The following is a 14,230-nucleotide window of genomic DNA, read 5'->3' as shown; positions in this document are numbered from 1 at the left end:
CTGAAAGGTTCTGCTCCACAGACTGCTTTCCTTTCACTTCCTCTCTTCCTGCGAGAAAGCTGCGATGTTAACTGAAGGCTGAGAGCAGAAAGTTCCATTGTTGGAATGAAGTCACACAAAAGAGAGTTGTCAGAGGTTAGTGATGCCAAAACCCAGACAAGTGGATAGGTCCAAATACCTGCATGAGAGAGGTGACAACCCGTAAGTTCCAAAATAAGGAAGCTAAGCAGAAATCCCTCTTGCAGCAAGTCCACTAGTAAACCAGCTGGTGTCCTCAGTTCTTTAGATGTAAACCAGTATGTACTGCGGTAGGATTCATGCACAATCTCTTCACTGAGACTTTGATGTTCCATTGCACATCAGCATTACATTAAACCTGTCTTACTCACAGTGCTTTCCTGTATATCAGAGAGCGGCACTCAACTGTTCGTTTGTATTTTTTAGCGTTTAGAAGCACTAAAACAAGTTTTCTCTTCTCTGAAAGAGTTCCTGAAGAAATTCTCAGCTGATAGTGTCTCTACTGCTTGCTTTACTTAGGTGAAGGTGATTGTTGATTCAGCGGACAGAAAGCGAGCTGTCAGTTCAGTATGCAGTTACATTGTGTACCAGTGCAGCCGTCCAGCTCCACTCCACTCTAGAGATCTTCACTCCATGATCGTTGCAGCATTTCAGTGCCTCTGTGTCTGGCTCACTGAACATCCTGACATGATGGATGAGAAGGTGAGAGGATCTGTGCTGTTCCTGTTTAATGGAGGGAAGTGTGTAGGGTAAATTAAATTCTTGCTGTTCTGTGCTAGAAGGCTTGCACATCTAAACCACCTGTTCTTAGGTACTTTTCATGTGTATATTTCCAGCGTTAAAGAAATGCAGTTAACCTGAAATCCTATAAACATAAACTAACTTCTGTCTAACTCTAAGTTGTGTTGCTAGAGGTGACAGGGCATGGAGAGTGGGGTGAGGGGTAGGAGAACAGGGTGAAATGCACCTGTGTTGGGGAAGATATAGGGGATTGGGGTAAATGGAACCACCTGAGGGACTTATGAAAATGGGGCTAGGATGGGGGGGATACAGATTTAGAATTGTAGGGGCTTAAAGAGGTGTCATGGAACTGTGCTCCTTGGTCTCAGAATGGGTGGGGGCTGTGGGAGGTTGAAAGCAAATTCAGGGGGTAGGAGGGCATAGATATACAAGGGGGAACAGGGTACCTGGGGTGGGCATGGAGAGGAGACATGGAGGCAGAGATGTGTCTAAACAGGACTCCTCTCTATCAGACCTTATTGACAAACTGACTTAAAATTTTGACACTCATTGAAAAGACAGGAAAATTCTTTTCAAACTCACTTTGTCAGGGAGTTAAGTTGAAGTTGTGTTTAGGTGAAGTCCAACTACCCCACACAAGCCACTCACTTTCTATACAAAAATCTGTGCCTAAAAACAATCTTCACAAGTATCCAAAAATGAAAAAGTGAGGGCTCTAGCTAGTTCCCCAGTGCTCCACAACCCATTGCTCACTCTCATCTGCATAGGCTGGGAGATTGATAACTTGAGAACTAGTGAAATGATGATGTGATGAGTCATGAAATGAAAGTCAAATAACTGAGAGGAGAAAGGGATTTTTAGTCAGGTTACTTAAAACTGTTTTATGCAGTGTGGTTGTAGCCGTGTGGGTCCCAGGGTTTTAAGAGGCAAGGTGGATGAGGTAATATCAATAAAAGATATTCCCTTACCCATCTCATCTCACTCTGTTTTATCTGTTAACTCCCATTTAACTTCCATGCCTAACATTTTAGCTAAAGGAAACCTTCCTTAAAGATCCAGCATCCTTGAACCTTCAATTAAGGTGTGGGAGCCTACAGTAAACAACAAGCTCTGAGACCCACAACAAATTCTTCAGCAAAACTGAAGGGAGAGCAGAGTTGATGTTCCATAAAATTTCTGAGGTAAAATAAGCAGGAGAAAAAAACCACCACTTCCTGCCATGTTCATCATAAAGAAGCAAAAAAAGAACATACACAGAGTTTAAAAAAAAATCCTTTGGTCACCTTTAGCAATGTTCTGTAAACAGTGTTTTTGTTTGGGAATCATGTTCTTAGGCAGTGGTTAGCAAGAGTAGGCTTAAATAGAAGTGTAGGGCATTCTTCAAAGGGCAGATTACTCTATTGACTTCAGTGGAGATGTACTGACATACCTCAGCTGAGGAGCTCACTTGTTATGGTGACAGTGCTCCTTATATTTTGTTGTTTTAAATCAGTTTGTCTCTGCATATTTTGAACACACTGGGCCAATATTTAATGTGCACCCACAAACAGTTATAGCCCAGATGTGTGCCCAAATACACACACTGCCAATGCTCCACAATCTCAATGCAGCAATATGAAGATCTGTATTTTGAAGTAGCACTTATACACCATTAGCAGTCAGAGTCCTAAAAGGTTTTCATTTTTATCAAATGGCTTCCCCCAGTGAATTGGGGGCTGAGCTGTTATGTCTTTGGCAGCATGGTCTCAGTGGACTTTGTGTGTTCTTTCACACGTTGAAGGTCTTTAACATTGATCACACATTGACTATATGCAGTTAACTCAGATCATCACTTTATATTCTATATAACCAAGTGTTGGCTCATTCTGGATTCATGAGGTGGTCTTTAATGCCTTTAAAAATATTTGAGGCCACTGTCATGGGATGGCAGCGGTGCAGAGCTTTGTCACCTAGCCATCTTAGGTCAGTTACAGGCCTGGCACCTTATTCCTTGGCAGTATCTTGTGAAGACCAGTGTATCAGGAATTTCCTGGATTATAAGGGGGAAAATTTGCTATAGCTCCCCAGATAGAAGGGAATTCAATGTGTGTTAGTAAACCATGTGTAAATTCCATGGCTTTCCTCCACAAGATACAGTAGAACTTCAGAGTTAGGAACACAAGAGTTACAAACTGACCAGTCAGCCGCACACTGTGTTTGGAACCAGAAGTAGGCAATCAGGCAGTAGCAGAGACTCCCCCACCCCCCAATAAAAAAGGCAAATATAGTACAGTATTGTTAAACATAAACTACTTTATAAAAAAAAAAAAAAAAAAGGGAAGGCAGCATTGTTCTTCTGTGTAGTAAAGTTTCAAAGCTGTATTAAGTCAATGTTCAGTTGTAAACTTTTGAAAAACCATCTATAATGTTTTGTTCATAGCTACAAACATTTTAGAGTTACAAACAACCTCCATTCCCAAGATGTTCATAACTCTGAGGTTCTACTGCAAACGATATTTCTCCCCTGGAATATTCAAGTTTGACCCTTCTACAACACCACTGGGAGCTACATCCTATCTTGCAACAGCTCACAAAGAAAAGTTTTCATTCTTTGGATTTTTATGTGACATGACTGCAGTTCAAAAAAGTTCAGCAGAATGGCCTTGTCACCAGCAACCCTTCTCTCAGTCACAGCTATGGATGCACTAATTCACAACTCATGTGTCTCAACAGATTTGATGCTGCTTAGCTATTTAGTTGTAGCTTTTTCACTGCTGAATGAGCAAGCTAAGGGTTTTATTTTACATTATGAAGGTTCTTTGCAAGTACAAGGACTAGAAACTTTAAAGAAGAAAAGCTGACTGAAGAAATAGTAGAAATATGGAGAAGAACTGCAACACTCTGGTATTCTGCTTAAAACATCAGACGCATGACACAATCTTTCTGAAATGCATTTAATGCATGTCTGCTTAAATATTTTTATAAGAGACTTTTTCTGGATCACTCTCCTAATAACATCCCCTCTGTTGTGTTCCACATATATAACTGTGAAGAGATGGTGTATAATTTAACTTATATATACACAATTTAGCAGCATTCTTCTATAATGTGATTTTTGTACAAATTCGGCAAAGCTTTTTTTGAGGGCTTATGTTTTTGCATTCTACCATGTATGTGTGCAGTTGGGATAGTCTTCTAGCAGTGACAAGAGCCTCAAAATTTACTTGATCAGCAAAACTCACATGGCAGAACTTCATTTGAATTGACAATACATGATTCATAGATTCTAGGACTGGAAGGGACCTCGAGAGGTCATCGAGTCCAGTCCCCTGCCTTCATGGCAGGGCCAAATACTGTCTAGACAGTAGAAAGACAAGATGGGTGTGATGATATTGTTTATTGGTCCAACTTCTGTTGGTAAGAGAGACAAATTTTTGAGCTACACAGAGCTCTTCTTTAGGTCCAGGAAAGGCACTCAGCGTGTCACAGTTTAAATGCAAGGTCGAACAAATAGTTTAGCATGAGTAGTTAGCACATGTTCTAAGGGATCATTCAAGGTGAAGTGATCCATTAACACCCCTGCAGTCCAGGACAAAAAGGGGGGGTAGTGGGTTACAGATTATTGTAATAAGCCACCAATCTAGTGTCTGTATTAAGACCATGATTCTTAGTATTTAGCACAGTTATGAATTTAAGCTCCCAGACTTGTCTCTTGAAACTCTTGTGCAGTTTTGAGAATGAAGACTGATAGGTCAGATATATAGTGTGTGACAGGATCAGGCCAGATGGCTACAGGAGAGTGTTAAAAGGCAGAGATATTAGTCCCAGATTAAGTAGATCCCTTTCCCCTGGGTAAGGTAACAGGGGCAGTTCCAGAACCAGCAGGAACTTGCTGGAACCAACTAAGGAAGGCCCTTTAATTAGGACACCTGGAGCCAATTAAGAAGCAACTGCTAGAATCAATTAGGACAGGCTGGCTAATCAGGGCACCTGAGTTAAAAAGGACCTCACTTCAGATTGTAGCATGCATGTGAGGAGCCAGGAGCAAGAGGCACTAGGAGCTGAGAGTGAGAAAGCATATTGCTGGAGAACTGAGGAGTACAAGCATTATCAGACACCAGGAGAAAGGTTTTGTGGTAAGGATAAAGAAGGTGTTGGGAGAAGGCCAGGGGGAAGTAGCCCAGGGAGTTGTAGCTGTTGCGCAGCTATTCCAGGAGGCACTCTAGACAGCCGCAGTCCACAGGGCCCTGGGCTGGAACCCAGAGTAGAGGTCGGCCCCGGTTGCCCCCAAACCTCCCAACTCCTGATCAGACACAGGAGGAATTGGCCTGGACTGTGGCTTCTACCAGAGGGGAAGGTCTCTGGGCTGTTTCCTGACCCACATGGTGAATCTCTGAGGTGAGCAAAGCCACCAGTAAGCTCAGGACCCACCAAGGTAGAGGAGGAACTTTGTCACCAGTGAACGCTTTATGAACAGTGTTCACCCACAGGTGGTTGGGTGCTTTTGTCTTTTATTATTTTCCTGTGAGTTCATTTGAGAGTGTAGAGATTCTGGTTTCACCCACGTAGTTTGTTTCTGGAGTGCTTAGTGCACTGGATGAGGTACAACATATGTTATGATTGGCATATGTAGGACCCAGGAATCTTGAAAGCTGGGTTGTGGGAGGTGTTGATCATTGTAGCAGTGGAGATATGTCAGCGGGTTTTGCATCTCTTGTTCTGGCAGGGTCTGGTGCCACTTTGAGTTAGTGTGTCCTCATCTGTGGGGAGTTTTCTTCTGTTGATGATCTTGGGGGGGGTTGTTTGAAGGCCAGAAATGGGGGCTCTGGGAAGATTTCTTTCAGGGTGGGTTCCTCATTGAATATGGGTTGTAGTTGTTTGTACCCCACATGGCTTCCAGTGTGGCATTGTAAGTGACAACTTAAGAATGTACAGTCGACAGGAGTTTTCTGTATTTAAGCAGGCTTTCTTGGGGTATTTGGATGGCCTGTTATATGATGTGCTCTACTTCTCTGAAGTATCCTTGTTGGGTGAAGGTGGTTTAGAGTGTGTTAAGGTGTATATTCCAGATGTTCTCCTTGGAGCGTATTCCGTGGCATCTGAGTGCCTTGCTGTAGATAACAGATTTCTTGGTGTGCTTGGAGTGGCTATAATGGTGTTAATAGAATATCAAGGTTGGAAGGGACCTCAGGAGATCCTCTAGTCCTACCCCCTGCTCAAAGCAGAATAAATCCCCAGACAGATTTTTGCCCGAGATCCCTAAGTGGATTGAACTCACAACCCTGGGTTTAGCAGGCCAATGTTCAAACCACTGAGCGATTCCCTCCCCATTGTCTCATGAAATTCTTTAGGGAAGACAAGATTGGAGTGTTTTGCTTTAAACAATTTGTCCCTTTCCCACTTTAGGACTGTTTAAAAGAGGTGTTGGAGATTGTGGAATTGGGCATCTCAGGAAGTAAATCTAAAAACAGTGAACAAGAGGTCAAGTACAAAGGAGATAAAGAACCAAATCCTGCGTCAATGAGGGTGAAGGATGCAGCTGAAGCTACGTTAACGTGGTATGGCATTCATCAGAATATGTCAGCTGCCTGGCAGGATATTGCTGCTGGGGAAATTAACATTCAGAAGAACACTGTTTTAATGGGTGGATATGATGGGTGGTATACTGGGTAACTTGGAATGGATAGTAACTTGCTAACTTTACAAGTGGCTTGCAAAAGAGGGTACCTGCCTTCTCCTTTGTTCCAATTGCAGTAAATTGCCATACAGTTGAATGTGAACTATAAAATGATCCCATGTAGTTACCAAGATAAATGTAACTATTCACCAGAACTTGCAGATGAACTTGGTATTGCATAAAAGTACTTTATGCATGTACTGTTGTAGTCCAGGCACGTTCCCTTTATCTGTGTAAATATTATTAATGGAGGGGGGGAGTTTTAACTATTAAATATGCTCATATCTGGTGGTGATCTGACCAGAAGTAAGAGCTTTTTTTTAAAAGGCATGATTTCTGGGCGAAGATCAAGTAGGTGATCAACAGCAGTCACCTACCTGATCTCTCCCCCAGAAATTATGCCTTTTTAAAAAGCCCTGTCCAGATGGTGTATTATCACCAGACATGATCATACCCTCATTCACTGTTCTTAGCCAGGGAATTTCTTTGGAAATTAAACCCTGAGATGGGGCTGTTGCATTGGTGAAGACAGATAATATCTGGGAAAATAGTTTTTAAAAAATCTGCCTAATTTCAAATTATTATTGAATATTTTTATTGCAGTAGTGCCCATGGACCCCAATCTGGTCAGGGGCTCCATTATGCTAGGTGCTGTACAACCACATACGAAGACCTGGTCCTTGTCCTGAAGAGTTTTTTGCAATCTGAAACCTTCAAAGGCTGCACTCCTCAAATTAGGAGTCTAGGTTTATGAAGGCTCTGCTGGATAACTTCTGTTCAAAGTAACACTAAAACAATGATAGCACGCACACCTACTGTGGCTGCTACAGGTGCTTGGGATTCAAGAAGGGATTAGGAATTAAACACTTCAATGGACAATAAGAATATTCACAGAGATATATGAAAAGTTAAAGTAAATAAAAAAGAGGTAGAAATTCTCATACTTCAAAGCATTCCCAAACTGCTTATGTCTTGTGTTAAAGAAATAACCTGCCCATGTGAGAAGTTATTTGTTCCTCATGGGGTTTCTTGCACTGTCCTCTGAAGCCTTCAGTTATTGGTCCCTGTTTGAGATGGGACCTGGATTATGTGGATCATTTGGTTTGATCAGTTGTCAAATTCCTATGTCAGGATGTAAAGGAACAACATGTCTAAAAGTTCCCATCTCAGATGGGATCGAGATGCATCTTTTTAGGATGTGTTGTTGACTGAATTCTTCTCTGATTTGCAGTATTATGCAGTTACTTGGAGCATTTCCTTCACCCAGTGGCCCTGCTTCTCCTTGCAGCCTGGTGAATGAAACCACCTTAATTAAATACTCCCGTCTACCTACCATTAACAAACACAGCTTCCGCTACTTTGTCCTTGATAATAGTGTCATCCTGGCAATGTTGGAGCAGCCTTCAGGGAATGAGCAAAGTAAGTTAAACATTTTGTGTCCTCTTGGTTCTGTAGATCAACTTTCTTTGTAGCATATCTGCAAAATGTTTGTTTTAGTTAGGCAGTTCTTTTGCATTTCACACACTGGAAACCTGTTCTACAGGGTGTTCCACTGAAGTATGAAATCTGGCATGTAATTGCAGACATTCATGCAATAAGATCAACAAAGTGTCACTGTAGTTACAATGAATATAAACCCTGCCAAATTCTCCAAATAAATGTGCGCTAACCTGTGAGATCACATGCTTTTAGCTGACTGCTTTGTAAATACAGCTGAAGGAATAAAACCAGTAACACTTCAGTACATTTTAAAAAGTCACACGTTCCACTCCATAAAAGGATGAATGTTTAAAATGTATGTCAGACTATATGGATTGGTGTTTAACCAGCAACTGCTGTGTGTGGTATTGATTTGCTCAGTTTAAGTCTCTGTTGCTGTTAAATATTTCAGTGAGGACTGACTCCCAGCAGCTGTATTGTGTCATTGCTTTTCATCTGGTAGGGGCTTAACTTCAATTGCGCTCCAGTCTCTAGCAGACACTGGGTGAGCCATCCCACTGCACCAGTGGGATTAGCTGTAAAGGAGATGTGCAACAGGGTATTATATGTGCCATAACCCCTGCTCCTTACTAACTCTCCTAGCAGTTTCATGTGCACTTTGAACAAGAAGGGAATTAGAGTAAGAGCTCTGCAATACTCTGCGCAAGCATGCCCTAGAGATGGACAAACACTAGCCCCAATCACACTCTGGGCCTTCTATATACAAAGGGGGCCGCTTAAAAGATTCCATCCTCTCTGGCAGATGTTGTAGATAGACACGTCAGACAGATCTAACAGTTTGCATGGGTATATGGTCCTTGTCCAGAAGGCCATTGACCAATGACACTGGTTCATTCCCATATGTGGGACTGACGAGGATCAAGGAAATCTGAAGACTCGGAATCTCTGTAATCTTTCTCCAAAATGGGAGATGTGATACTAGCCTATAATTACAAGGTCGTCAGTATCAAGGGATGACTTGAGTAGGGGCCTCACCCATGCCTCAGTGAGAGTGACTGGCACCCTATCCTCAGATGGACACTGACAGTGTCCACCGCAGTGGGACTATCATCTTTGCCAGCCAAAAAGAAACATGGATCCAGGTACCAGGTTGTGGCCCAAAGTGCCCATAGCACTCCTGGAACTTCACTGACCATCACTAATTTTAAATTCTAGCAGATTTTAAATTCTAGCAGATAATTTTTGTCCCATTTGGACTGATGAACACCCACACCCATATCTGTCCAATCCAACAAGTTTACAATAACACTCCTTTACTTTCTTGGAATAATACACACACTTTCTCAAGTGAGCAGTTCTTCTCTCTCAGAATAATGTTGTGTTTCTCCTAAGTTGTCAAATATCACTGGCATTAAAATCCTCCAAGGACTGGTCCAAATCCATGTTATGTTCTCAGATGCTGATGTTGTATCCGGGCCTGTACAGTAAAGTAAATATACAAACATACTTATCCCTCCATGAATCCACTTGCTGTACATCTAAACAAGCAGATTTTTTTTGATCTACTGGCCTTACTTCTGCATGTAGAAATTACAGTCTGTTAGCTGAGTTGTAATGAAACTGACCTCTTCTTGCAATCAAACCAAGGTGATCCACTTGAAATCTTCAGAGAGCCCAGCAGAACAGTATTTCCATGTTGCAACAAAGATCATCCTTTATTTTTGCTACCCTTCAGGGATCTGTCTTATGGGTCAGATGGGAGGAGTTACCCTGAAAATCACACAAGTTTACATGGTGATATAGTATATTGACACTTTTATGGGTATGAATACATTTCCGTCTGTTTGTACTGATCACTTAAGTGTTTAATGCAATTGGCAAATTATTACATAATATTTTAAAATGTTTTTATCTGTGCACTCTGCAGATGACTCTTTCCCCTCTGTCACGGTTCTGATCCGTGGGGTGTCTGGAAGACTTGCGTGGGCCCAGCAACTTTGCCTTTTGCCAAGAGGAGCTAAAGCAAATCAAAAGGTCTCTGTCAGAGTCCAATGGGCAATCTCTAACTTACAGATGCTCAGCAGAAATTTCACTAAAATTGTAAGATAACCCACAGAATTGGTGACTGTATGTATGGCTGAATCACAGTGCCCTTAACTGTGGGTAATGGGACACATCTCTGGTGCACTTTTCAAATTTGTTATAATACTTCAGTGTGAGCGTTGAACAAAAATGCTACTTAATTCCATATTGTTTGTGTGTGTAAGGGAAACAGTCCCTGCATTGTTTGGAAAGTGTCATGTGGTGGGACTGTCTGTCCTTCAGTGTTCAGCATTAATAGTTTGAGTGGAGGTGATGCCATGGCTTCTGGGACTCTTGGGAACATTTTCCAGCATTATGGCTTTGACATACATTTCTCTGGCTTTTCGGGATGACTGGAAATGGATTTATTACAGTGAAACAAGGACACTCAGACTGTGGTTGAAATTCGAGGCTGTCAGCCTCAGCTGTTCCTTTTAATATTTAGGTCACTTACACAAATCTAAAACTATAGGAAACTCAAGCAAAACTTAAATTGCTCTTAGCAGTCTGCCCAGGGCTAACAGGGGCGGCTCTGTGTTTTGCCGCCCCAAGCACAGCAGTCAGGCGGCTTTCAGCAGCATGCCTGTGGGAAGTCCGCCGGTCCTGCGGCTTCGGTGGCAAGTACATGCAGGACTGGCGGACCTCCTGCAGGCATGCCACCGAAGGCAGCCTGACTGCCACCCTCATGGCGACCGGCAGACTGCCCCCGGCACGCGCTTGGTGCGCTGGTGCCTGGAGCTGCCTCTGATGGCTAAGCAAGTTTTGGGGAAGCATATAATCCTTCTGATGCTTTTAAAGCTACCCTGGCACTTAAGCAGATGTGTCACTCAGTTGAGACACTTAATGGAATGGCAAGATAGTGAGGTTTGATAGAGACTATGGGAAGGTTCTCTCTTGGCATGTGAAATACTTGTTGGCGTCAGTGCGAGTGTAGCAAGGATACAGCACTTCTTACTTTTTAGCATTTTATACCTCTAAATTTAAAATAAATTAAATTAAAAAGAAAGCTAGTAACGTGGCACTCAGGGCAACCCCAAAGACACTTATCCCCCATGGCTTATGTGGTGGTGTTCCCATTCAGACTTTGGGGGTTGAGTAACTCTGATGGTCATGAGGAACTGATTGTACCGCTGAGAGTAAAATACAGTAATTACAAGCAGTATCAAGCTGCTTGCATACCTCAGCCAGTGAGTTCATCCTGACCTGCAGTATCGCTCCTATGCAGCCCTAGGCTCATCAGCCTGACATGCAGCACCCTTCCCTCATCTAGTCAATATTCAGTAGGGCCTAGGTGGAGACTATCAGAAATAATCTTCAGCTCTCTTTAAACATTATTAGAATTGCTTTAACCTAAAACTAAAGTAACCCCAGAAAGGCTTGCAACTTCCATGTAATCGAATGGGACTGATGGCAGAGAGACTGTGTTTAAAAACCACAGTTCATAGGTACCATGAGTAGAACCATAACGAGTAGGACTGAATATCAAACTTTGCTCTAAAACTTATTCACTTGTAAGAGTTGATTATAATATTTAGTTTTCTGAATGCTTTCTTAATAAATAAAACCTTTTGTTACCTATGGTTATGAATCTGTGATATTGTGATATACCTAAAGAAAATTATTTCTATAATGTAAATGTATTGCACTACAGGACAAAGCATTTAAATTGGACATAAAATTGTTCCCTTCATCGTAACAGATGTTTTTACCAGAACCTCGACCAGCTCCTAAAAATGATGTTGGACTCAAATACAGTGTGAAACACCGGCCCTTTCCTGAGGAGGTGGATAAGATCCCCTTTGTGAAAGCCGACCTGAGCATTCCAGACTTGCATGAAATTGTTAATGAGGAAGTAAGAGGTTTTAGTCTTTGATTTCCTTTGTTCTTTGCCTGTCAGCTTCAGAGTCCACTTGGTAAATTACACCCTGTACAGGGCTCTTAACCATAAAGCTTTCCTGTTGTAAAGAGTATTGCAGTAGAAGAGGGGTCAGCAACCTGTGGCACGCTGCTCGCCAGGGTAAGCCCCCTTGCAGGCCAGTTTGTTTACCTGCCACGTCGGCAGGTTCGGCCGATCGCGGCTCCCATTGGCCATGGTTTGCTGTCCCAGGCCAATGGGGGCTGCGGGAAGCAGCGCAGGCCGAGGGATATGCTGGCCATGGGTTCCCACCGCCCCCATTGCTGTGGGACGGTGAACCACGGCCATTGGGAGCCGCGATCGGCTGAACCTGCCGATGTGGCAGGTAAACAAACTGGCCCGGCTTGCCAGGGGGCTTACCTTGGTGGGCCACGTGCCACAAGTTGCCGACCCCTGCAGTAGAACGTTACTAACTTCCGTTAACGAGGTGACAAACTCACTGCAGGTTAGTGAAGTCTAGGAACTATACAGGGATGATAGTAGGACCTGTGATATGACCCTACCGATTATTGGCCTATTGGGGAGCCCCACACAATGTTTTGCCCCAGTCCTGACACACTATGATGACCTGAAGCAGTGACTTGTTTCCTGCTGCTGCTCCAGGGAAAGAGGCTAGCACCTCTTCTTCTGTCTTGTGAGAGCTCTTGTAAATGTGGCATTATTAGATCAGAGTGAAAAATGTGCTATTCTTCCAGCTCATTTGAAGGACCAATATTGGCGTTGACACTGGTTACATCGTTTGTCACAGTTGTCCTAAAGAAATATGATATTGATTGGGGGGTTTCAAGTCACATCCACCGACCCTCCTCCACATCTGTGGGACCTCAGTGCTCCCATAAACATAGGGGAGTGTTCCAGGAACTGTTCAAGCTTGTGGTTTGTTGCTCTGTGAACTAGCTAGGGAGTTGCTTTGAAATGCTGGGAAAGAGATGTTGCTGGAATCAGTATTCTATATCTGTGAAATAATGTGTTTCAGCTGGAAGAGCGTCATGAGAAGCTGAGGAACGGTATGGCCCAACAGATCACTTATGAGACTTCTGTAGATCAGCAGAGTGAAGAGGAGTGGCGCAAGAAGAGTTTCCCTGACCCAGTCACTGAGTGTAAGCCCCCGCCTCCTGCCCAGGAGTTCCAGACAGCACGCCTCTTCCTCTCGCACTTTGGATTTCTGTCCCTAGAGGCACTGAAGGTGACTTGATATCTCCCTTCATATTGTACAAATGGCCTCAAACACCCCAATATCCTGTAGGACAAAACAGTGTCATTTAGCAGCTTTGCTAATGGAGTTTTCTCTTGTGTAAATATACTGCTAGAGCTAGTCACTGTTACGATAGTTGTGGTCTGCTCAGATACAGGGAAATGAACCCAGAACTTCTCAGGAGTTCTGGAAGCCAGAGGTCTAAGCTGGCTTTACAAAAGGTACCTAAATTGGGATAATTTACATATTGTGTACTTGAAATTCTTCCTGCAATTTCAGTTGGATGCCATAGTTGCTTTCAGCCCTAAACATTTCTGTAGGATTGCAGTATTCTCTTAAACAGATCCAGTTATCCATACATATATAGCTTGTAAGTTGCTACATAAAGCACTTTTGGATCCATGTAATGGAAATACTAGCTAAATGTACAAGTTATTTTATGAGTTAGTACAGATGATCCAATTTTCAGAGGGAAACACTGCTTTTGGGCTCTCTCTATCTCACCGTGGAGTTTGTCTCTAGCTATGTACAGACTGTCAACAAACAGAGAATTGAGCTGTTGCAGAAATAATAATCCCAAGAAGTACTTAGTGGTGATCTATAAAACCAAGTCCATGTGGAGTTCAGCACAGTGTTAGTGTGCTGCAAGTCCTCACTAGCCTGGGTATGGGGGAAAGCATTAATATTAAATAGTTCAAAATTATTTCTGTTTCCACTCAGTGAAATCTCTTGGTACTTCTAGAATTTCTTCAATGAACCAGAGACACTGTGACATCAAATACTACAGGCTTCTTTGCAAAACCATACAGAACAAGGCTTTTGTGGTGTCACATTTATATCCCGTTAGAGATTAAGTTTTATGGTTTTGATCTTATTTAGAAAAAAATTGCATTTGTTTTGTTCATTGTATTTTAAAATGGATCATGGTGAAACCATCAAAAAAAAAAACCCTTTTTCACCAGTAATGTTCTTTAATAGTTAATAAATTGAACATCTTTCTTTGCTGGGTAGGAAACTGCTAACAGCCGTCTACCTCCTCATCTGATTGCACTTGACTCCGCTCTCCCTGGGTTTTTTGATGACCTTGGTTACTTGGATCTACTGCCATGTCGTCCTTTTGATACAGTTTTCATTTTCTACATGAAGGCAGGCCAGAAAACAAGCCAGGAGGTATGTGAAAAAT

At 42.6% G+C, this 14,230-nt stretch overlaps 1 protein-coding gene across 1 annotated transcript in view; it reads left to right on the top strand.

Moving 5' to 3' along the window:
- RALGAPB (Ral GTPase activating protein non-catalytic beta subunit) overlaps positions 1-14,230 on the top strand; it is a 133,411-nt gene that overhangs the window by 89,359 nt on the left and 29,822 nt on the right. The window contains 7 exon segments of the mRNA XM_030532769.1: positions 538-720; positions 6,145-6,296; positions 7,647-7,834; positions 9,783-9,889; positions 11,637-11,789; positions 12,829-13,038; positions 14,059-14,217. Of these exon segments, the coding sequence (XP_030388629.1) occupies positions 538-720; positions 6,145-6,296; positions 7,647-7,834; positions 9,783-9,889; positions 11,637-11,789; positions 12,829-13,038; positions 14,059-14,217 (1,152 nt within the window).

This window comes from Gopherus evgoodei, chromosome 14, assembly GCF_007399415.2.
Source record: "Gopherus evgoodei ecotype Sinaloan lineage chromosome 14, rGopEvg1_v1.p, whole genome shotgun sequence".
NCBI lineage: Eukaryota > Metazoa > Chordata > Testudines > Testudinidae > Gopherus > Gopherus evgoodei.
The sequence above is the reverse complement of the archived record's forward strand: the minus strand, read 5'-3'. Positions and strand labels throughout refer to the sequence as shown.